Here is a 23,659-nt window from a genome sequence, read left to right as displayed (position 1 = left end):
CCTATGCCAAACCTCCCCAGCTACGAGAGAATGAAAGAGCAGAAGCCCCATGGGCGAACACTCTCATGAAATACTGGTGTGGTGGCCTGGATGGAATCGAAGATAAGTCCTCTCTCTCATTTCTCATTGCAGCCAACGCCCAACAACTGCAATACATCCAACAATTCTAAGTCTTTCACGCCGTCCAGAAACCAGTATAGCGAAATTCTTCACATCCGTGGAGAGAGCCCACCAGAGAGCGTCCTCATTACTGCAATATGGCTATTACGATTCTACCGATCGTTTCTCTTCGTTTCTCTTATTTTTTTCTGTATCGTTCACTTGTTCATTTATTCAGTCCCGTACAAGCCACTTCCGTCCTGACTAGACGACTTTGTGGCTCGAAGCATCAGTCGCCAATAGTGCTCAGTCTCGGTTTATGATACGTATGTCAAGCATTATTGTTGGAGGAACATGGATCAGTATAGCATACCTCATTTGTGATGTGGTTGGCATAGTATTCTTTCATCCGTGGATTGTCCCGGTGCCCTAACCAAGGTAATCCCTGTGGGTTCCTGTCACATCGACTGACCCAAGTTCGTTGACCTGTACACAAATGGGCTCACGATCATATTGACTTTGAATTGGTCGTTGACATCCGAAAAGAAAGCAATACTCTTACATCACTTATCGCAAGTATCATGGTTTCAAAAAAATAACGCCTCACGCCCGCAATCTAACCATAGGAAGACTACAACGAAGCATAACACTGTACTCCGTCCGCGCGGGCAATCCCGATAGCAATAACGTAAGTTATCTCACCTTTTGTACAATGCAAGAATCTACCCGCAGGAAGATATAGAGACCATTGACTATCCACCGTAAACCATCCAACTCACCGAGGCCACCCAGCCGCACGCGAAGAAGAACGTTATAATTGAGGCGCCAGCCCGATCCCCAGCCGTGATCGGCCTTGGCGTGCCTGCCTGCTGATCCTTGTGCCCCGAGCCTGCGCTGGGGTTACTCTTGCTGGTGCCACCGGTGTCCGCCGTCAAGGGTGCCTGATGCTCCTTCTTGTGAGCGATCATGGTGGACGACAGGACACTCAATGCGCTCATGTCTGACTCCAGCGACTTTGAGCCATCCCACTTATCTTGTTTGTACCAACTACGTCCACAGTCGGACTTGGAGTCGCCGCCAGAGCACTGCTTCGCTGCAGCCTGGGCTGAGGCTTTGATCTTCGGTAGGATCTGGTCCTGTGTAAATGGAGCAATTGTAGTCGCGAAGGTCAACCAAGATGAGAGAAAGCCTTTGAAGCAGTCTTGGTTACGGTCGCACATCATGCTTTGCTCACACGAGATCTCCGACATGATGTCCCCACCATACTCATGGGGGAAGAATTTGGCTATCGTGGTTCCGAGCAAGCCATCGATGGCCTCTTTCCACTTGCCACCACCATCGGTCTGTATTTGATCAGCAATGTTGCCATCGTGCACTAGCGGATAACCCAGAGGGTGAAACCGGGCATGGACACACCAAATTATACATGTACGCAGCTCCGCTCAGGTAAGTTCCGTAATTGTAAGTCCATTGCAGATCCCCATGATCCTGGCAGTTCGCCTCAGTAGTCGTCGTATCGGCGATATTCCAGTCAGCTGTCTTCAGCAGCGGCGTAGTGGCACTCCAGTCCCAGATCTTTTCGGCCCAGTCAATATAGGTCTGATTCTTGGTGTACCGGCCCAGACGAGCCGCCAGCTGGAATAGACCACCGTTGGAGATAGCATTCTTCGTCGTATACCCAGCCTGGTAAGGCCAAATCTGCCATCGGAGGCCCCCATCGCAACTGGAGTTATCCCAGCGCGGGACTTGCGTGTTGAAAACACCCTGTGCCAGCGACAACCACGACGACTCTCCTTCTTTGTCAGGAAAGTTCAGCTCGGCCGCGGTCATGGCGGCTAGCCCCCAGAAGACCTGGTCATCGTTTCCAAGATAGTTACTGTAGTTGGCGGGGAAGTAGTCGTCATGGCCTTTCTGAAAGAGCATTCCTTGCGTGGTAACCTCGTTATAGGACGTGTCGCCGGTCCAGAACCAGTATTGGATTAAGGTCATAAACATTGCGCCGCCTTCCCACCATGTGTCAGGGAGTTTTCCGGGGGTCTGGCCCGACTCGTTTCCGTGGTAATAGTTCATCATGTTGTAGGCCGCTGTCGCGGCTGCGGACTTGATCGACTCTAGGGAGAAATGATGCTGTTAGTATGGGATAAGCCATGCACGAATAAGGTCGAAGGCGAAGGTGGAACTCTATGGCGCAGAGTGTATCAGCTTACGCTCATCTTGAAGGTCAAGTTGAATAGCGGCTCCCCAGCCCGCAAAAACTAGGGACAGGAATATCGCGTATAGCCAGTCAGGCGGCATCATCATTTGCGATCGTGAGCAAGGTTGCAACTATTGCAGGATAGGTGAGAGCAACATCGAGATGAGAAGAGTGTTCGATGAGGGGTGGGACAGGTGGTACGGAGGAATGTGTAGAATGCGGAAGTGCCCTGGAATGTACGGAATGGGTTACTTTCCTGTCATGCTAACTAACCCACGACGAAAACAAATCGAAGGCAAACAAAGGGAGAGCTGTTCAATGGCATAACAGGGACTTGAAGCGTGTTACAGGGAAAACAAACGGTCGCGATGACGCTGCTTATTGGAAGGGATTGGCGACATCACCTGAAGCAAGGGATGTTGATGATTATCTTCATTATTCACTCTCTGCGGTATAAATGCATTATGCACACTGCATATATCCTGGAATCTTGGCAATCCTGCTGCCAAAACGTCAAATGCTATATTTAGCGAGCACTGTGTATTCCAAGTGGTATACTTGTTAGAAAACCATAGCATTAGGGTTGACCGAGCCATGCTTCAGAAGCGCATTCTGTGAAACGGTATTCGAAAAATCAACTTCTCCTATAGAACAAAATGCAAAGCAAGCAATCTAAGCCTTGACAGCATAGATCTGAAAGGAACCTGGACAAACAGTCAATAGGGTAAACAGCGTAATTAAGCGGGGGCGAAGGACAATAACTGACCAACCCACTCATTAAAATCCAAAGCTGCAATATCACTCGGAGTCCCCTTACGCTCAAGGCCACCGCCACAACATGAGCTCTGAGGCAAATACGAAGATTCTTTATAAAGATTAAGGTCCGATTTCGTATCAACAATAAACACGCCTATGAACAAGTCAATACCTAAGGCTCTCATGATAGCGGTATACATGCCTTCGAATCCAGCCTGCCTGAGATACTCCTCGTACTCCACAATCTGACCAGCGCCAGCAACACACCCAACATAAAGCGCCATATTGTTGGTAATATGATCCGGGAGCGGCTTTCTAGCTAGAATATCACTGATCGCGACCCTTCCGCCGGGCTTCAGTAGGCGCGCGATCTCTCGAAAAACGGCCGCTTTGTCGGTGGCCGGGACAAGATTAATGACACAGTTACTGATGATGCAGTCGACGCTGGAATCTGACAGCGGGATGGACTTGATATTGGACTCAATGAATTTTGCATTGGAAAGCTCTGCCTTTTGGGTATTCTTCTCGGCGAGTTCAATCATACTCTTGACCGAGTATTAGTCCAATCGTCTGCAGAGAAAAGGCCTGGAAGAGCTTACTCTTGTCATATCTACACCGATGGCCTGTCCATTGGGCCCGACTTTACGAGCCGCCAGGAGGACATCAATGCCGCTACCGCTGCCCAGGTCCAGAACTGTCTCACCCTGCTAGAGAGTTAGAATCTTCGATTCTTACCGCCGTGGAAAAACAATCAGTCAAGGAGCAGACCTCTTTCACATTCGCAAATCCCACCGGATTTCCACAGCTCAGGCCAAGATTAGTCTTTCCTGGCAATGAACTCAAATCTTCCGCACTGTAGCCAAACGCTCTAGCGATTTCCTCTTCGTTGTCATGTTGCTGAACGTTGGTACTCTGTTTTGCGATGTCACCGTAGCGAGACTGAACAAGGTTGTAGGTATTGTCGCACATATTGTAGGAGATTCCTTACACTTTGGAGGTTTATAAGGTGGATTGGATGTATGTACTATGGTTGAGAGTGATCGTATGCTCAGCTCTCTGAACAGCAGACGGGGGCATTCGCCCGTATTTATATCCTCGATCCTTCTTATTAACAACTGATTGAAAACAAGCAAATATAATAACGCTAGTCATGGTGTTATTGGGTGGATAGCTGGTATGTCACCAGTGTGAGTATGGCTGGGAAAGTGGTATGTCACCACATTCGGAGGGGATCCGAGTGCGGGGAATCATCCGTTAATTTCATTAAATCCGTATCCCGTTGGTGTGCGACTGTTTCTACGCTTTCTTGTCCACCTGTCCCTGGATAATTCATCCTCTATACATCTTACATAGCGCTAAAATCAAGATACGTCATCAGTGGTGTGAAACTCGAGTTAGACGTCCCTTCGTGAGTATATATCAAAGTTAACGAGGCGGGACTCGATTCGCCACACTCAGCTCGCCCACCATGCCACGAATTAAGCAGAAAACCAAAGTACGAGATCTCATTGTCACCTCCGCTTAGTACGTGAGATCTGACTTCTTAGCTAGGCAGAGGATCTCACCCGAGTCCGTAACAACCAGCGTCGCTGCAGACAGCGAAAACGCGACTATGTAGCGGACCTGGAGCGGAGACTTGCATCCATGGAAGCCACTACTTCTCGAGAGATCAAAAGACTGCAGTCTACTGTGGATGAGCTCCAGCAAGTGAATGAGAGGTTGATAGCGTTGCTCTATTCCAGACGTACCGACTACGGTTCTATTGGATTTATCGAACAGACGCAGAGCGAGAACGATTCATTAAGAGATATAAGCAGTGACCTCGTGCCTTTTGGGGATGCATCGCTCTTGGGTAAGGCGCTATATCTCACTTTATTGTAGTCAATCCACCCCGCGCATATAATATAACTCATCTATCACCTCCATGGCCTCATATCTGATATGACTGGATTCATAGGAACCGCAGAGAACATAACTCCAGAAGACATTTCCCAACTCGATATCTATCCACCACCATACGCACCTCTTGGCAAATTCAAGGATTTCCTCCAGGAGTCCAGCTGCCTTTCAATCTCTCCCGAAGTTGAGCCGGATCCCGAATCCTTACTTCTACCAGAGCAGAATGTCATAAACACGACCATTAGCACAGAGGTATCGAAAGACGAGTATCAAGATACAACCGTGTGCGCTGTGGCCCTGGAGCTAGTTATGAATTGCAACACAAAGAACTTAAGCATCTCAGAGCTTGATATGCGGCTTCGATGCGGGTATCGGAGTGCACGGTTTCAGTGGGAAGGCTGCAGGGTCGACAATCAGGTTTTGTTTGCTGTGCTTGCTGAGGTTATGAAATGATTGAGTTAGTTTCGCTAGATCACGCAGCCCACTTATCTTTGGTTTAATTATAGCCACGCGAGGGAACAGAGGTTCCATTGTCACTAGCCATCGCCAGATATTTGTATTCTACCTAAATAGTTGGATTTTCCTTAATAACTAGTCGCAACAATGTTATTCGATGTCTTTTCGCAAATCCAGTAAGCGCATGGCTTCCACGTAGCTAGAGAGATCTGGAGAGTATGATGCCGATGACCCATTCCTTCTTCCCGACAAACCTGGTCTCCTTCGTGCAGAAGGTTTTTAAGGAGTACAAAAAGAACATGGAGGCACGGGAAAGAAGGTCAGGCCGCAATCTCAACACTAGCAATGTGCAGTCAAAAGAGGGTATATCTTGATTTTCTTGGTGATTAGGTACATATCGACAGGGTTGAAAATAATTCTTGTCAGTGAAATCAAGTCTTAGAGGGTATCGCTGGTTAGTGTGGATGAAAACGTGCTTTTGCTCTATACAGTCCCACAGGACCCAGCTGCGCTTCGGCGGAGATACAGCTTATTCTGACCATCACTCTTCTTTGAGTTGAGAACCTCTTGGACACAAGTTGTTCTCGGTTTGTACTGTAGCTCTGATGCCAGAGCGCTCTTTGAAACCTTATAACTAAGCAACTTGATAGCTAGTTATATCCCAATTAGAATTTTTATAAACTTTATACCTAAACGGATTTTCAACCATAACCCATGGGTTTAGGAGTGTGGGTACAAGCTCCGCATCAGAACCCGCGGGTCGGGTACGGTTCCTGACGGTGGACTGCAAAACAAAGGCAGATCGCTTCGAAGACGGTATCCAGCCTGCCAGACTACAATACAATGTGTTGCGAATTGCTGCCCTGTTGTATACCTTTCATTCGCTTTTCCGGACCCAAAAACATACAGAACTAGGTCGACGCTATTAAGCAAAGATGGCTCGACAATAATTTCACTCCTACTACTGTTTTAATACCGTATTGATCTGTTAGATACATTACTGTCATGTAGGTTTTTAATACAGTTTTTGTGCGATCATGTTCCTGGCAACCCCGCAGTTCCAAAGCTTATTTATTGCAAGCTATGCAAGAGAGAGTGGGACAAGTGACCCCTCGGGGCTGCTTAGTTATCAATCTTCTTAACACCCAATACTAAAAGAGAGATACCTATACATTCTGTAAAGCAAACATATGACAATTTCAATTTCACTCAAACATTCATTTGTTTGAAACAAGGTGTAATGCATGTCAATTACCAAAACTTTTTATCCAACTATCCTGCAGTGAGATGAACATAATCAGAGAAATAAGCCCAAGGATAAAAGGGCAGGGCCAGATATAGGTGAGCCAAATAGACGAACACAAGTACAGCATGGAAAGATAAAAGAAAAACAAAATAATAATAACAAGGTGAGCGGAAAGAAAAGGGCGTCATAAGTCATAAGCTCAGAAGAGTAGATACACCAGACTAAAGATGGGAGTGTGTTTTAGACCGCAGACCCTCCTATACCGGACAAACGGATTCAAAGTCTATGGGAAGCAGTGTAGGCTTTCCCGACAACACCGAGGCTTTCCCCTTCCAACAAAAAGCCTTCGGCACACATGAAGTATGCGAATCGACCCACAGCTTTCTGAGAATTGAGCCATGGAATAACGTCTCGCAGGAATTTGATGGAGTCAGATGGGTCGCCGCCGTTAATGGCGCTGGTCAATGCAAACTCGGTAATCCAGATCTCGGGGATGTTGTATTGCTGAGAGGTCTCAATGGCTTCGGTCACGAATGTCTTAAAGTCCTCAGCTGTGTCACCATACCAATGCACTGCCATAATACTGATATCGCAGTCATGGCAAAGACTCATAAACGATCGCATCCAGTTCAGACCACTGTTAGTCACGGCTGGAGAAACAAGTTTGGCCTTGCTGGAGTAGGGGGAGATGTACTCCTTATAATATACCATGGCCTCCAGAGGAGTCAGATTGGCCTGCGAAGGACTGTCTGGCTCATTGAAACCAAGTATATATCGGGCTCCGCTGGCGAGAGCGACCTCGATAGCCTCATGCCAGCCGCTGAACATCTTGGCCCCCCAGAGCATTGGAACGAACTCGACGCCAGGCGGAAGAATGCCATTGGCGAACATGTCCCAATTGTAAGCCCACAGATGCGCGACAAAGCTGCTTAAGACCATAACCATGGCGCTATCATTGTAGGCAGCGCCAAGCTTGGACTGTAGCATCTTTTGGCCATAGTCTGATTCTATGACTGGGGCTGCAAAACCAAGACACAGTAGAAGACTAACAAGGGTATACACTCGTAATAACTCCTTGAGGACGTGCATGTTGGTCCTTTGTAGTGGCCAACCTAATATGGTGCAGATAGAATTGGTATGCCCTGAAGAATAGACAAGGGCAGGTGGTTTTTGAGGGAGAGTTAGAAGGAGAGTAAGAAGGAAAGTGAGAAGGAGAGTGAGAAGGAGAGTGAGAAGGAGAGTAAAAAAAAGTAAGAAGGAAAGTGAGAACGAGAGTAAAAAGGAGAGTGAGAAGAAGAGTTAGAACGAGAGTTAGAACGAGCGTAAACCGCTCAGGAGAACAGACTACAATAAATACCAGAGATTAGAAAGCGGGGTGAGGGGTGAGGGGTAGTACTTTGGATTGTTGGTTTTTTGGGGGAACCAACAATGTCCTTTACTGGTATATTGTACCTGTTCAAACCCTCCATTAACCTTGGTGCAGCGTGTCGTTGAAAACCGGCTATTGGTTAACATAGACTGTTGGGGGGACCGGGTAACGACCCGACCGGGTAGCCATCCGACCTCCAAGAGAATTTCTGTTCTCGCGATGCCTGCCTGATTGTACCTTGTAGCCAGCAGTCTGAGCCACCTGGGGGACTGCGAATCTATCACCAACAATTGTATTACATAGGTATCAATGCTAAGGTTAATGCATCCTGCCGGCCGATCACGCTAGTCCAGCGGCAGGTGGGGAATGAGGGGCGATCAAGGTACCGTTGTATATATGAAACAAGGTACTGTAAAATATATTTTGTCATGGACACCCCGGTAAGATACAGTATTGTGTGTACTTACAAAGCTCAGACCAGACTTCTTCGAACCGAATCCCAAATAGTCTAGCGTATCTTGGGATTATCGTTTGAAATACGTGTCAAACACTGAGCAAAGTGGCTCTGCTCTTGCAAGATAGTGCAACTGATGATTTGCAATATCTCGATAGGATTAAGAACCTATATAACTCACCTAACTCATAAGGCTGTGCGTTCTGCAAGAGTTCTGTTTTGAGACTGGGACCAGTGTCCTACCAGAGCGCTCCTACAGAGTATAGTTAAATCTAGATTGTATAGTCCTGCCTATATAGTATTGATATCACTGCAGAATCAAAGATATCAAGTTACAGGGCAAGAGCCACAGCCGCAGTACCCGTGAGATTCACATCTTCCTGCCACGCCTCGAGCTTTGGCTCACACTCTTATAGCTTCCTCTCATCCACTCCAAACATCCTACCTAAGCCCCCCCTCTAACCATTGTGTCAACTTCATAGCAAATAGGCATGTATTGTCTACATCTCCGGCTCTCGCGTCAACCTTGTACGTCCACATACCAGTCCTCAAAAACATTGTAGGAATCTGAAAATCGAGTAAAATATCACTGCGGCCGCTACTAGGCATATAATCAATCTGAACTCCACGTGCATCACGAATAGTAAGGTGGGCTAGATCATTAAAGGGCGTAGTTCTCAACGGCCCGGTCGTAGAGTCTTCATTGTCATGACTACCATCGGGGTAAATAGCAGAGGCGCTCACTTTGAGGGTCGCATTGACAAGACCCTCGTCAGGAAGTGCCAGCTCCCTCTTTTTAGATTCAGGTAGATAACCGCGCAAGTAGACGAAGAAGACACGGTCGCTTGATCAGGTTGTTAACATCAAAAAGCATAAGAATAAGCTGTACTTCGAGGAGGGAAGATCTTACGCGATAATGGGTGTCGGGGCAATCTCAAGGAACTCGATCTTGAATATCTGGTCATCCTTGGGCAAGGTGTCGTAGATGGCATCGTTGTGGCCGGGGACCCTGTTGTCTTGTTGCGCCATGATATATGATATCCTGGCTGTCAAGCAATTATTCTTGTTGAGTGGGGTTGGTCTTGGCAAGAGCAACGTTGCAAAGATATAAGATTTGCGGGAGAATTGATTTCATCGCGTGGCAGCGCGGTTGTGGATTAGAGGGACGAGAGGAGTGATGGCTTTATGTCACTTGACTTCCTACTAGGCTAGTAGAGTGACTAGAGTTTAGAAGCTGTTTCCCGATACCATGCCGGTGCTTGGTGTGGGGCGGGCCAGGTCTATTCGTTTGACTATATGTATAAGATATGTAGTGCCGCCGACATAGCTTCGCAAAAAAGCACATATAGCAACTCTCGCTCTACAACACCATGTTCTCATGCCCTATCCCAAGAGCCCTAGGACCATTAGAATTTCAGACTTGGCCCGGACCGAGTCCTAGGCTGCCTGGTCCCCACCTCGTCGCACAATGCTTTCAGCCAGGCTGCTAGCAATTCAAAGTCTTTTCGCTCCAAGTAAATCTGCGCGCTCAATCGTACCCAAAGCCAACCTTCGTAAGGAAATATAGGAACCCAAGTCCCATAGTCGTTCGCTAATCTCTCCCCGAAATAATTGATGGTGTCCCGGACTTCTGCCGGTGACAGTGCTGCATAGGGTGAGCTTTCATTGCAGTCATATCCATCAATTGCAAGTGGCAGTCGCACTGTGGCCAATGCACAGCGCCGGTATTGGGAAACTTCACCTGGCTTCAGGTTTGGTTCTTGCAGCACCTCCGTGGCCAGTGTCGTCGCAACAATGTCGGCACCTTCGTTGGCGAGGGTTTCAAGATACTGATAGATACGTGCCTCCCCCTCCACATTGTTGGCGGAATCGGACGCTGTCGGGATACACAAGATGGGCGTACTATCATGGGTGGAAACGTATCTAAAAAGCGTCTGGAACTTCGAATTGGTAGTGCTTTCAGTGCTGATACTCCATGGAAGAAGAACCTGCGATCCATCCGTGTTGATATAGCCCCAAGACGTTGGAATTGTAGTGTGCATCAGATGTTGGTGTGCTGGGTTAACATAGAGGACGGCACAGCTGCGCGGCACATACAGCCACCTGTGCAAAAATGTGTTAACCCGCTTCCGTGCCTCGACTTGAAGCTTCGTCGGCGATTCGCTATGACAATTATCTAGAAACTTACTTGTGACACTCTCCAACAAAAAAGTCCGGTCGTAATTGTTCTAGGTCGATAGGGATCGCGCCAAGTCCATGGGCCCCATCGATCAGACTCAGGATATTCTCACTCTTACAGACTTGAGTGAGCCTTTCAAAAGGGAACCTGAACGCCGGGATGCTGACAACCATCTCGAAGATGGCAATGCGTGGATTGAGGCCTTGAGACCTGATTTGTTGAATGGCGTCTGTGAACTTTCTCACCAGCTCCTCTTAGGAAATAGGGAGTTCATATTCTATCTTTCAGCCTTGGACAGGGGTTATTTCTGTCAAGTGGGTGATCATCTTTTGGAAGGCTCCGTAGGTAGTGGAGAAATACACAATCACATCGCCTTCAGCGTAATTGAGGTTGTGCAAAACCGTGGCTGCTCCAGTGGTTGTGTTTCTGACAAACACGCAGTCATTGCTGCTCACTCCACACACCTTCGCAACATTCTCCTGGGCTTCAGTATGTATTGCTGGCTGGCTGAAACGGACGAATATGTCTGGGTGGGATTCAAATTGCGTCTGAAATTGGCGCATAGCATCTCGAACAATGTTTGGATATGCCCCCCAGCCACCTTCAAACTCCGAGTTAGCCAGTTTTTTTTCCCCCTATCAATTCTCATTTTCTCCTGAGGTCTTACCGTGATTGAAACTTTTCTTGTCAGAGGAGAATGGGAATCGCGCCAGCATCGGGGTCCCGAGACCCAGTGGCTCCTCTGAAGGGGACGACATATTCAACAAAGACGAAATATTTCTTGTGAAGAGGAAACCTCCATGAGCGGGGTATAGCTTTAGAAGAAGAAAAGAGCCGACGCAAGATATTTAGCGAGGTCTAGGGTGAATACAAACTATTGGAAGGATGCAGAATTGAGTGGCTTCTAGATGAGTCTATTCGTACAAGTCCGATCGGGCTAGTCCGCATGTTACTTATGATCGACACTAGTTATTGATACACCTTGTGTGGTAACAGATGGATATGGATAGGCTGTCAGTATCTCCCTATCTCTATTTCAGAGACAAGATAACTTGAGAATATCTAAGCTAATAGATATGGATATGGATAGAAGGTGAGTATTTATTTCTTCCCTGCTTAAAGAATATCTTAAGAATATCTAAACTAACAGAGATGGATATGGATAGGATGTCAGTACTTATCCCCCCTTTTATAAGATATTTTGAAAATATTTAAGCTGATAGAGATGGGTTATGGATAGAATGTCAGTATTTACCCTCTCCCTGCTTGCAGAAGACTTGAGAATATCTAAACTGATAGCAATGTATTATGGATAGATTGTCAGTGCTTATCCCCTCCCTACTTACAGAATACTTGAGGATATCTAGACTGACAGAGATGGGTTATGGACAGGGCGTATGTGCTTACCCCCAAGTCCCCTCACTTGAGAGATAACTTCACAATATCTAGACTGATTGAGATTAAATATGGATAGGCTGTGAGTACTTGATCGTTCTCTGCTTAAGACATACACTAATTGAACCTAGTAAACACCTCTTCGTGTGTCAGATGCATGATACTGCAGTATCGGCAAAACCTCGTCGATGTAAGAGTTGAGAACCATTCTACAGTTGCCATCTACCGATATGTCTATTTTGTAACATATCAGAATTATATATGCCAATTTCTGGCATATAGATCGCGAAGGGCTCCCGCTTCGGGATGGGATAGTACATCTTATTTGCCTTGGTCAAGGTTTTCCCTATTTACTTAGGTTTCCCTTTACTGTTATGCGAATGCAAAGGCTTCTTTTATAATCTTTCCGTAGTCTATGTCCGCGCAGGGGCGACGATAAGTCCTCGAGTCCATGCTGGGGTAATACTCCGGTCACTAATGAATCTGTCCTCAATATCTTTCCCCTTTTTTATAAGCGATTTGTTCTCCTCTCTATCCCAAACCTTTAATATTCTTACCTAACCTATTGATCGTATGTCTTTAGCCCTTGAATCAGTGAATTGACCTCTACTAAAAGACTCCTGAACAACGAGAAGGCTCGGCTCGCGCCGATCATGACGTAGTGGGAAAATAGTCCGAATATCCATGGGCTAGTCCACGATATTCTATATGATTAGTCCCCCCTCTAGTAAGGCTTTCCGCCCCCCAGGGCAATATAATATAATCTTTTGGATGTCACATCGCCCCCACCTATAGACTAGAAACGTAAGAAACTGGAAATGGTGTGAGATGAACATTTGTCACTGGGCAAGGAAGCCTTTCCTTGGGTATCCTCGTCATACAAACCACAGGTGAAGGTGAGGTGTTCCCGTTCTAGTAACCTATCTCACTTATCGTCCGTTCGTCCGAAGGGCATCCTGCTTCACCATTCTGGGCAACATATCACTTCCAGGTCAAATGCTGAGAGTTGTGTGAACAATCTTGAGGAAGGTTTCCCACACTCCATGCTAGATTTAGGGTGATACTCTAGGATTCCCTGTTTCGTCAATAGAGGCTGCGGCCTTGGTTTATGCCGATAGTGTTGGCTTCGGCCAGACGGATACCGTATAGTCGGCGATAGCAGTAAGAAGCAGCCCTAGACCGGAAAAATACGGCAGCTCCAATCAGTTCACAATTATCATAGCCGATGAGCTTGCAGATTGGCCATGCAAGAGCACAGCAGCTGACTTGGTATAGTAGAAGCACACCAGATGGCGATGGTACTGAACTGGCTCGATTGAGCAGGAGGAATTACAAGGCTTGAATCGTTTGATGAGACAGAGCGACAAGATGAAGAGTACTCCGTAGGCGAATCAATGACGGCCGCGACTGAGCCACAAATGCATCTCTCAGATTACGTAGTAACGCGACGCAGGATGTATGCAAGTAACAGCGCCCATACTTATATCCAGAAACAATGCACTGTGTTACAGGTTCGTAGTATTCCAGACGCCCTTTCTATAAAGTAACTACTGCTACACCTACTGGCTATGCAAAACCCTATACAGACACTCCGACAGAGCGGAAATTGCAGACAGTTAACGATCCTGTCTCTCAGACCTGAATCGCATGGCATGTATCCGGGGCCTGTCTCGAATTCAGACTTTGGATGGATACCGCAGATTGCGGATTTTTGTCTCTTTCACTCATATCACTACCCAGTAAGATTGGTGCTTCGAAGGAGGCGTAATTTCTGGCCGGAGGGGAATCACGTCTATAGATATCGCTTGGTGATGGCGATCTCTTTGACTTGGTATAAAAGGTCCAGAAAGAGGCCAGACAGGCAACCAGAATGGCTAGCGACACAATCAGAGAATACCACAGCAGCTATCGCGTTATCGGGGTCAACTCACCGACACAGATTTCAAGCGCATTCCAGAAGCCTAGCCAGATCGGGTCTATGATGCTCATATCTGACTCGCTGAGGAATAGCCGTAATAACGCGATAATGATGATAAAGGCTGTCAAGAAGCTAACTCCGATCAAGGCAAGCTTTCTGGTCAGGTTCACTCGAGCCCTCCACATCACGTTACCGGACAGAACAATGACTGGCAGAGTGCACCTTGGTCAGTGATTCTTGAACTAAGAGCGAGCGTAGTGCTAAGAAGGGCTCCACGTACTGGCTGCGTCCGATACAATGTCCAAAGTCGTAGCCACACTCAGCCTCACCTTTTGGGAGTGCATGGCGCTCGCACTTGCACAAACCTCTGCCAATCCCATTGTTAGCAGTCTGAGTCGGTCACGCAGCTGGAGGATACGGCAACTGACCGATACTATACTCTAGGGAACTCATCTCACACTTATAGTCCAGGCAGCCCAGTGTTCCCCCATAGCAGGCAATGACGAGTACCAACACTACCCACCAGAGGATCTTCTGTGTACGATATCGATTTCCCAGTTGCCGGAAGAAAAACACGAACGATAGCTTGATCAGCCATAAACCGGTGAAGGAAAGCAGGTAGGCAGAGAGCTGTCCGTTGAGGTACCGCTTTTGCATCCACGCGATATTAGGTGGCACTTTCGAGAAATCAATAGTAGTCGAGCTTTTGGAGAGAGAAATCACTTGGTACATCTGCTTGTACATGGAGGACCAAGCGATTGCATTGCCCAGCGATAACAGCCATGCCACCAGGATCATAAAGTCACTTGTGTGCCACTTGCGGTCAATGCGGTATTGGAGGGCAAGCCGGACGATGACGAAGAAGAAGCTGATGGTCAGACAGACCCAGAGAATGGTCTATGGGTGTAGTTAGCGGGAAAGCACCGTCGAAGAAATCTGGATAAGGACATGGCTTCAAGGCATACCACAAATGTGACCTCATCGATGGTAGAGTTGCGAGCCATTCTGCCAGAGTTTCTGTGGTGGGTTGAAGACTGCACAACACATTTCCAGAAACTGCGAAGTGGAGGGCGGCGGACGACGTCCTGGAATATGCCCGTTAGTGATCACCCGGCTGCACATCCCTGTTCACCTTTGTCTGCCTCTGGTGAGGGGTGCATGGTGAAGTCTGCAGCTGTATGTATGTCAGACAGTACTAATCAAGGTCAGGCGTATTTGTATCACTTGTTTTGCAAAGTAATAAAGCACAGTTCTTGCACGAAAAGGACGATCTCCATCAGTCCATCAATTAGATTAATCAATCAGCCCTGGTGTGGGGCCAGAAGGCTCAGCATCACAGAACTGCAGCCGTGTTGTTAGCCCTGTTAGTGCTGACGGTTTACTCATTTCATGCGAGATGTTACATCGTGTCCAATGGAGATTCTCCGTGCTGACTTCCAGCCCCATACGCTAAATGACAACACAGAATGTCCATATTACGGTTACATTCTGCTCTCCAAATAAACAGCTGGCGGGGTTAATGTGCCCGGGGGTTGCTGGTGATAGTATTGAGACTGAATGTCGATCCTGGGAATATTTTATAATAGTATCTGGCTTAACCAACTGCTCGATACGCCTCGTGAGGAATTCTTTTGTCCGCCCACTGGGCTGCATCAGGATAGCCGCTAATGCATCTTGTTAGATGAAGAGACTTCCAAAAATAACCCGGGCCACTGATTCGACGGATGGTGTCTTGATGAGGTGAGATCAAACATAAGCAAGTCTGACTACCAGATGACATACAGCGTTACTACGCTTGATTGAGTTATATGTCCGGGTTTTGCGCTGTTTTGTTTCATTCATGCCAAGTATCCAACCACTACCTTATATTCCTTCGATCTACTGAATGATCCTTTGATCCTCCGGTTCCCGTCGATCATGTTAGTTTAATGCGTGATGGCGCCTAACCTGGCACAGTTAACGTTACGGACCCCCCAAATTGCTGAAGCTGGTGGCTGCTATCTGAGCACACTTAGTACACACGGATAAATTAAACAACCGCCTAATAGAGTCATAGAGATATGTGGGGGGATATGTTGTAGGAAAAAGGATACGTCGTACGGCAAGTAGGGAAAGAACGAACCCGTGAGGCACTGGTATCAGCTTCATACGCCTATGGTCGGTTCTAGCAGCCAGGCTTTATCAGATAGTGGCTTTCGTATCACCCTTGTCAAGTGATCTGAGAATCACCTCAACCTCAACACCGGCTGCCTCAATAATGACAGGGGCAACATACAGATGAAATCTATCAGTTATCCTCCTACTGCTTCGCCCATCGTGGCCAAAGCCGAGTCATCTGCATGTTCCCTTTTGCCTTCATCCACAGCTCCCCGTTTTGTCAACGCCTTGGCAAAAGCTTGGTAGAGAAAGTTTGACAGTGTCGACAACGTGGCAGACAGGCTAATTCTAAGTTTTTTAGTAAACTATCCGACCTGAAGGGTAATACCATATTACTACATCCGTTTAACCTCGTCCAAGTGATCTCATTCGTCCGTCTGTAGCCCGCTGCGCTATGCTAGGTCGTCATGTCATACCTCTGCATGAGGTCTTATATTGGCGGTATGTTGTGCACCAGGTTACACCGGTTATATGATAGCGTAGAAGAGTGGCATATAGGACAATAATTTGTTCTATTTTTAGATGGTGAGCAAGGCTTCCATGGTGAGCAGCGTATATAAGCATCATTGCGGGATTGGGGTTTGGAATCAGTCGACTATTACTAGGGATTCTTAGTCCAAGACTGAAAGGAGAAAAGCAATGCGGCACGGCCGAAAATGCTCGTGGATTTGGTTGAAAGTGGCAATCTGAAGTTCTATTAGTACCCCACATAGCAGGGCCATACTTACCAATCTAGGGGAAGGGCTTATTAAGAGTTTTTGCATTAGAGCTAATGTATAAGTTAATTGTGCCTAGTTCCACTATTCTTGGATTGCTTTATACAAGGGTTGTCACTTCTACAGCGACAGTATATAAGTACTCCGTGTGGGCTCCGGGAGACCTACTAAGTACTTAGTGATTATTTACTGAGCATCGGCTACTCCCAGATTACTCTGGCTGGTGTTCCATTCCCTTCCCAGTCTCTGGTTGGAATCCCCTATTAAAAGACACCTGACAAGGTAACCCCTGGGCTGGCCGACCCGAGCCTGCCTGAATCATATAAGCACGCTCCCCAAAAATAGTATTCAGCCCATGGGCAGGGTGCCGCTGATCCCACTTCGCATATTGGTCTTTGAAATCGAACTCACGAACGGTCATAAGAAGCGTGACTCGAATGTCGAGGAGGGCGAGCGTCTGCCCGATGCAGTCTCGGGATCCGTGCTCGAATGGCCTCCAAGCCCCTGGCGGTGGGTATAAGGGATGCCCGGGTTCAACGAGCCAACGGTCAGGGATAAAGACATGTGGATCTGGCCAGGTATGGGCGCTACGGTGAATAGCACTGTGGACAATCCATATTGCAAATCCCGCCGTTGGGTAGGTGGTACCGGTTTGGTGATCACGGAGGGAGACGTTAGAACGACCGTCCCGGAGTCCATTTGCGGGTGGGAAGAGGCGGAGTGTTTCTTTGACAACAGCCAATGTGTATGGGAGTTGGTTGATTAGTTCCGGGCGTTGGCGGAGTAAGTTGGGAGCGTCGGAAAGGTCCGTGCCGAAAATCTTGTCATGTTCTGCGCGAATCTTGGCTAAGGCTGCTGGGTGTTTGGATAGGAGGTAAAGGCAGTACATGATGGTCACGGCGGTGGAGTCATGTCCGACAAAGAGGAACAGCCGGATCTGCGTAGTGGCCCAGGCCTTGAATTTGGGATCGAGCGTTGACTCTGCTACTTGTCTTGTCTTCATGTACTCTGCGATGACGAGATCCATGATAGATTTGGACGTAGACGAGCTTGTTGCGCCTTGTTGTTTCCATACCTGATACCGCTTCTCGAGTTCGATTCCAATATAATGGTTCATCGTCCGTCCGTTATACCACTGCTTGAATAGGCGCACAGGATTCACACGACTGAAGTGATTTCCTGTTTCAATTTGACACTCCCGGTCTATCGTATCCCGCATTGCAGCTGCGATTGGATGGAATTTTCGCTGGCTGATAAACCGCGTGTTCCTGATGAACGTATTAATTGATGCAATGAGGGCTGAACCGCAGGCGAGCGTCTTACATTGCGACATTTCCGATGATATCCATCACGTATCTACAGGTGATCTCGTCTAAGAGAAAGGTATCGCCTGTCTTGGCCAGGTCTCGTAGGACATCAACGTACACCTCCACCTCTTGGAGAATATACGGAACATAACCCATGACGGACCGCATGCTAAAGCCATGGCTAAAGAGTTCTCGTCCACGTTTCCATTCTGCGCCATTCCGGTCAAAAAGTGTTGGACCACCAGTCATTGGAGTTATGAATGCTGCCAGGGCGTCTGGCTTGACAAGGTCATAAGTTTGACAGGCCTGAACAGCGAGATCTGGGGAGGTTACAACCAGGGTTGAGAAGCCAAATGGCCAGGTGTCCATGTAAAAGCATGTATCTAGTCCGGATTCGGAGGCAAGCAGTGCAAATGACATTGCCTCTTGAGCATCTTTCGGGACCTTTCTCATGAACCTCGCAAGGACCGGGAGATTTCCAAGGACAAGATTCCAGGGGAGCATGGGCTAAAAGAGACGGATTGTTAGATGAACGGGTCCTTGTTTGAGTGGTGGAGACCTGGATTAGGAGTGTACCGTACCATTCCCTTCTTCTTAAGGCGGTAGAAGCACAGTCGTACCTTCACCAAGGTGTAGAAGAAGGAAGCTAGGTAGAGTAATGCCATCGGCAGGATTATGCGGCTTGCGAGCCATTTCCACTCGATTTTTTGGCTCTCCATATCCGATTCTAGCCTTTCTCTCGCGATTTAACCTAACCAACAGGGAGCGAAGGGAAAGGTTGAGAAGGCTCCAAGTATCGACGAACAAAAATAGGAAAAGGCAGCGATGGGTCAGAGCACACCAAGTTGGATGTGGAAAGGGCCGCAGGCAGGATATATAAGGGCAAGTGAACAGGGAATAGGTATCCTATAAATACCACTACTATGGGGTGAACAAAGGAAAGGCCTAGCAGGGATAAAGATCCACCGGTCGAAGCCTTGCCTCCCCATTCAGCGGTCGGACATTTTTGTGAGTATAACCCCGGGTTGCGATAAGCTAAGAGAAACTGCCGGATGCACTCGATAAATAACATTGCGTGGTGTAGCTTACGAATTTCCATAATAGAATAACAAACAAGTTCGTCAATGCTTTTGTCTCATGTCAATCAATCAATGGGTCTATGTCACGGTTATTACGCTCTGATTAGAGCACGTTATCAACATTTATCCAGTACAGCTCACGGTGGTGGCTGCTCTCCGTTTCGCTTGAATCCAAACAAACTTGTTTCCAGTCCATATCGCGCCATCAAGAAGAAATCATCTTACCACCTTACATACGCTCACGTCGACGGGGAGCGGACCGGATGATGTTGTCAACGCGCAGAAGAAGCTACAAAGGGTCAATGTTAGCTGTGTCGTTACTAAACAAGGGGCCTGGTGGAATTCCTTACCTCTGATGCCTCCGATGCGGAGGAAACCACGGCCTTCTTCAGCTTGTAACTCTCCACAACGCCCAACTCCCGCATGTCGGCAATACCGCCACCGGGGGTGAGCAAGTCAAGACCAGAGCTGGTCATACCGTTGTTGATGGCCTGTCGTAGTCGGGTCACGAGGTCACTGGAGTCCAGACCGGCATTGTCGGCCAGGATAGTGGGCAGTTGCTTGAGAGCAAGTGCGAAAGAGTCAACAGCCAGCTGCTTCTTGCCCGTGGTGTTCTGAGCGGCTTGCTCAACAGCCTTGGACATGACCATCTCTGCGCAACCACCACCCAGGGTGACACGGGGGTCCTTCACAGTCTGAGAAAGCACGGCGAGGGCGTCGTGGAGAGAGCGCTCAGCCTCGTCAAGCAGCTGCTCTGTAGCACCGCGGAGCACAATGGTGCATGCCTGACCGGCAGCCACGCCGGAGAACTTAATCAGAGTATCTTCGCCGATGATAACCTCCTCAATAACGTCGCAGTGACCCAGCTTAACCTGCTCGGGGTGGTCGAAGGTCGATGCAATCTCACCACCAGTGACCAGAGCCAAACGCTCCACACCGTCGAAGTCTGCGTGTTCGATGGACATAATGCCGGCCTCGGTGAACAGCTGTTCGGGCCAGTTGTAGATCAACTGACGGTTGACGAAACAGTTGATACCATGTGCCTTGATGCGGTCAACCTTAGCCTTCATCTTCTCACGCTCTGCCTTCTCCAGCTCCGCCAGTTTGCCGGTCGACTCGACCTTAACCCGGGCACCGAAAATCTTAACCTTATCCGTGTCCATGGCTGTGTTGGCAACCAAAATGTTGACGTTCTCCAGGCGCTTGGGCTGGTTGACACCCATCTTCTTGTCAAGAATGAAACCCTCGTCCAAGTAGGAATCACTAAGCTTGCCACCGGCCTTCTTGATGATCTGGATGTGACTCAGGTCGGTGGAGCCCTTGAGACGGAGGACGGCGTCGCAGGCGAGGGTAGCGAAGTGTTCACGGTCCTGGGCCAGAACCTTGGAGCTGAGGGTGGTACGAGCGATGGCGTGGAGGTCTTTACGGAAAGACTCCATGTCGGCACTACGGTCGACAGCAGCCTTCTCGAGGGCGTCAAGGGCAGCCCGGCTGGCTATCCGGTAACCTTCGATGATAGTCTGGGGGTGGATTTTGCGGTTCACCAACTTCTCAGCCTCACGCAGCAGCTCGGCCGCCAACACGGTCACGGACGTTGTGCCATCACCAACTTCGTCATCCTGGACTTTCGAGATGTTGACCAAAACCTTGGCTGCAGCGTTATCGAGAGCGATGGCCTTCAGGATCGTAGCACCGTCATTTGTCACGAGGATCTCACCGGTCGACCTGGATAGCTATTAGTGACATGCCCACCATAACAGCCCCGCATCTCCGAATCCAGTCCCACGTACGCTGACTGGAGGATCTTGTCCATTCCCTTAGGACCCAAAGTGCTCTTCACCAGGTCACCGACGGCGATGGCGCCAACGAAGGCGGAGAGACGGGCATTCTCTCCCTTCTCTTCGATGACATCGTCCGCAAAGATCTGCGTAGGATTGGCAGACGCCTAGGAGCGGTCAGCATGAGAGAGAATCAAAAATTAAAAAGTGAAAAGTGACCGCATGATTAACTGACCATTATGGATAGTAATTAATGTGAAAGAAGGCTACCGTCAAGGGGGAGACTGGCAGCACGTTCAGGGGAAGTGGATGGGGGGAAATTTGGCGGACAGTTCAATAATGATCGAATACTGCGGGACGTCCAGAAAAGTTCGCGATGTGGCCCGAGCTTAAAAGCTGCCGCAGACCGCCTGCAACTGCTTCCCTCCTCCAACCAGCATTCCCTCCCATTCCTTTCCACAACTCTCTCAATTCATATTTAATTCTCTCGGAATGGCGGCAGAAGACGAGAAGTCGCAGCTTTATCCAATAAAAGACCGCACTCTGCGGTGGACGGCAATGAGGATGACGGTGCGCTCACCCTCGAATTGAGAACCCAACGAGTACAAGATACTAATCGTAACTGACTCCAGGTGACGACTCTTCCTCCGACGATGACTTCGGTCCAGCTCTCCCGTCCGCAGATGCGCCGAAGAAGAAGCGGCGCAAGCTCCCCTTCGAGAAAGTCTACGTGAATGCGCTGCCCGCATCGCCGCGGTACTCCAAGTCGCTCATGCACAAGGATCAATTGTCCTTTGTGACAATAACACCGCACACGGACTTTCTCATTACGTCGTCTATTGATGGTTTTGTGAAGTTCTGGAAGAAGATGGCGGTTAGTGTTGAGTTCGTGAAGGAGTTCCGTGCCCATAATGGCGAAGTGAGGGGCGTCAGTGTCAGCGCGGACGGTAGGAGCTTTGCGACAATTGGGGCCGACAAAACAGTGAAGCTGTTTGATGTCATTACATTCGGTATGTCAATACCGAGTATCAGACGGTAGCTACAGCGAACTAACTACCGGATGCAGACTTGCTCTCCATGCTCACACTCGAGTTCACCCCCCGCTGTGTCTGCTGGGTCCATCGCCGAGGCGCCTCATTACCACTGCTGGCAGTGACCGACGAAGGCAGCAGCACGATCCAAATATTCGACGGCCGTGGCGAGAACCCCAACCCCCTCCACACCGTGAAGTCCATCCATCGGAACCCGGTAGCTGCAATCGCCTTCAACGATGCGTATGACTGCGTCATCTCCGCCGACGAGTCCGGCATGATCGAGTACTGGCGAGCGGGGGATTTCTCCTTCGAAAAGCCCGACAACGTCTTCGAACTAAAGTCATCCACCAACCTCTTCGAATTCAAAAAGTCCAAATCCACCCCAACATCCCTAACAATCTCCCCCTCCGGCGAACAATTCGCCGCCTTCTCCTTCCCAGATCGCCAGGTCCGAGTCTTCGACTTCGCCACGGGCAAGCTCTACCGCAAATACGACGAATCCCTCTCCACAATAACAGACATGCAACAGGCCGGCACAGCAATCCACCAACTGGACGAGCTCGAATTCGGGCGCCGCCTCGCCGTCGAACGCGAGCTCGAAAACCCCATCACCCAACCCAAAATCAACGTCATCTTCGACGAATCCGGCCACTTCATCCTTTACGGCTCCCTCTACGGCACAAAATGCATAAACACCTACACCAACCGCGTCGTGCGCGTCTACGGCAAAGACGAGCCCTTCCGCTCCCTCAACCTAGCAATGTACCAAGGCCAACCGCAAAAGAAAGGCCTCGTAACGGTCTCCATGGCCGCAAGCTCCAACCCCCTCCTCCAAGAAGCCGAAGAGCGCGACCCCATCCTCGTCAGCACAGGCTTCGCCAAAGTGCGCTTCTACCTCTTCACCAACGAAACCGAGATCTCCAAATCCTCTCGCGACATCCAGAACGAGAAACCCACCCAGACAACCACCGGCCGCGAATCCGCCGAGAAGAAAGCAAACGAGCTCGGCACCTCCGCCATCCTGCACACCACCATGGGCGATATCCATCTCCGACTGTTCCCGTCCGCTGCGCCCAAGGCTGTCGAGAACTTCGTCACCCATTCCCGCAACGGCTACTATAATAATACCATTTTCCACCGTGTGATCCGCAAGTTCATGATCCAGGGTGGAGACCCGTTGGGCGACGGGACCGGCGGCGAGTCGATCTGGGGCGGCGAGTTCGAGGACGAGTTCTCCAGTTTGAAGCACGATAAGCCGTATACTTTGTCCATGGCTAATGCTGGCCCGAATACCAATGGGAGTCAGTTCTTTATTACGACGGAGAAGACGCCGTGGCTGGATAACAAGCATACTGTTTTCGGGCGAGCTGTGCAGGGGTTAGATGTCGTGCATAAGATCGAGAATACGAAGACGTTTAAGGAGAAGCCTGAGCAGGATATCAAGATTGTGAGTATCACTGTGTCTTGATTTTGGGGGTTTTGTTGCTTTGCCATGGTAGCGCGGTATTGTTTTCTTTCTTTGTTTCAAGAAATTATATATCTCAGATATACTTATGAGACCGGTTGTTCGAACCATGTAAGATATGTTCATGATCTAGCACAATTACATTAAGGTCCTGTACT

The 23,659-nt window shown here is 48.7% G+C and overlaps 9 protein-coding genes across 9 annotated transcripts; 2 read left to right on the top strand and 7 right to left on the bottom strand.

Moving 5' to 3' along the window:
• Positions 1 to 851: 851 nt before the first annotated feature.
• ANOM_005287 (glycoside hydrolase family 76 protein) lies at positions 852 to 2,394 on the bottom strand (the record flags this gene model as incomplete). The annotated part of the gene is made up of 3 exons (XM_015550544.1): positions 852 to 1,442; positions 1,516 to 2,210; positions 2,307 to 2,394. 3 exons carry the CDS (start codon positions 2,392 to 2,394, stop codon positions 852 to 854), a joined length of 1,374 nt encoding a protein of 457 aa, XP_015408013.1.
• Positions 2,395 to 2,965: 571 nt separating this feature from the next.
• On the bottom strand, positions 2,966 to 4,018 carry cyt19 (putative arsenic methyltransferase Cyt19; the record flags this gene model as incomplete). The annotated part of the gene is made up of 4 exons (XM_015550543.1): positions 2,966 to 2,997; positions 3,060 to 3,594; positions 3,649 to 3,753; positions 3,818 to 4,018. 4 exons carry the CDS (start codon positions 4,016 to 4,018, stop codon positions 2,966 to 2,968), a joined length of 873 nt encoding a protein of 290 aa, XP_015408012.1.
• A 499-nt stretch (positions 4,019 to 4,517) lies between these two features.
• Positions 4,518 to 5,401, top strand: ANOM_005285 (uncharacterized protein; the record flags this gene model as incomplete). The annotated part of the gene is made up of 3 exons (XM_015550542.1): positions 4,518 to 4,544; positions 4,601 to 4,901; positions 5,007 to 5,401. The coding sequence occupies 3 exons, from the start codon at positions 4,518 to 4,520 to the stop codon at positions 5,399 to 5,401; spliced, it is 723 nt and encodes a 240-aa protein (XP_015408015.1).
• A 1,525-nt stretch (positions 5,402 to 6,926) lies between these two features.
• On the bottom strand, positions 6,927 to 7,739 carry ANOM_005284 (glycoside hydrolase family protein; the record flags this gene model as incomplete). The annotated part of the gene is made up of 1 exon (XM_015550541.1): positions 6,927 to 7,739. One exon carries the CDS (start codon positions 7,737 to 7,739, stop codon positions 6,927 to 6,929), a length of 813 nt encoding a protein of 270 aa, XP_015408014.1.
• A 1,175-nt stretch (positions 7,740 to 8,914) lies between these two features.
• ANOM_005283 (uncharacterized protein) lies at positions 8,915 to 9,502 on the bottom strand (the record flags this gene model as incomplete). Its single annotated transcript, XM_015550540.1, has 2 exons — positions 8,915 to 9,317; positions 9,384 to 9,502. The coding sequence occupies 2 exons, from the start codon at positions 9,500 to 9,502 to the stop codon at positions 8,915 to 8,917; spliced, it is 522 nt and encodes a 173-aa protein (XP_015408017.1).
• A 377-nt stretch (positions 9,503 to 9,879) lies between these two features.
• ANOM_005282 (uncharacterized protein) lies at positions 9,880 to 11,410 on the bottom strand (the record flags this gene model as incomplete). The annotated part of the gene is made up of 4 exons (XM_015550539.1): positions 9,880 to 10,576; positions 10,662 to 10,888; positions 10,949 to 11,253; positions 11,320 to 11,410. 4 exons carry the CDS (start codon positions 11,408 to 11,410, stop codon positions 9,880 to 9,882), a joined length of 1,320 nt encoding a protein of 439 aa, XP_015408016.1.
• Positions 11,411 to 13,679: 2,269 nt separating this feature from the next.
• ANOM_005281 (uncharacterized protein) lies at positions 13,680 to 14,969 on the bottom strand (the record flags this gene model as incomplete). Its single annotated transcript, XM_015550538.1, has 5 exons — positions 13,680 to 13,921; positions 13,979 to 14,173; positions 14,246 to 14,332; positions 14,394 to 14,862; positions 14,931 to 14,969. 5 exons carry the CDS (start codon positions 14,967 to 14,969, stop codon positions 13,680 to 13,682), a joined length of 1,032 nt encoding a protein of 343 aa, XP_015408019.1.
• Positions 14,970 to 17,049: 2,080 nt separating this feature from the next.
• ANOM_005280 (chaperonin-containing T-complex subunit CCT2) lies at positions 17,050 to 21,240 on the bottom strand (the record flags this gene model as incomplete). The annotated part of the gene is made up of 7 exons (XM_015550537.1): positions 17,050 to 18,106; positions 18,162 to 18,652; positions 18,727 to 18,791; positions 19,462 to 19,513; positions 19,575 to 20,949; positions 21,015 to 21,169; positions 21,238 to 21,240. 7 exons carry the CDS (start codon positions 21,238 to 21,240, stop codon positions 17,050 to 17,052), a joined length of 3,198 nt encoding a protein of 1,065 aa, XP_015408018.1.
• A 254-nt stretch (positions 21,241 to 21,494) lies between these two features.
• Positions 21,495 to 23,504, top strand: ANOM_005279 (WD40 repeat domain-containing peptidylprolyl isomerase; the record flags this gene model as incomplete). The annotated part of the gene is made up of 4 exons (XM_015550536.1): positions 21,495 to 21,514; positions 21,538 to 21,572; positions 21,635 to 22,012; positions 22,069 to 23,504. 4 exons carry the CDS (start codon positions 21,495 to 21,497, stop codon positions 23,502 to 23,504), a joined length of 1,869 nt encoding a protein of 622 aa, XP_015408030.1.
• Positions 23,505 to 23,659: the final 155 nt, after the last annotated feature.

This window comes from Aspergillus nomiae, assembly GCF_001204775.2.
Source record: "Aspergillus nomiae NRRL 13137 chromosome Unknown contig00092, whole genome shotgun sequence".
In the NCBI taxonomy this organism is placed as follows: Eukaryota; Fungi; Ascomycota; class Eurotiomycetes; order Eurotiales; family Aspergillaceae; genus Aspergillus; species Aspergillus nomiae.
This window is presented reverse-complemented; position numbering and strand designations above follow the sequence as displayed.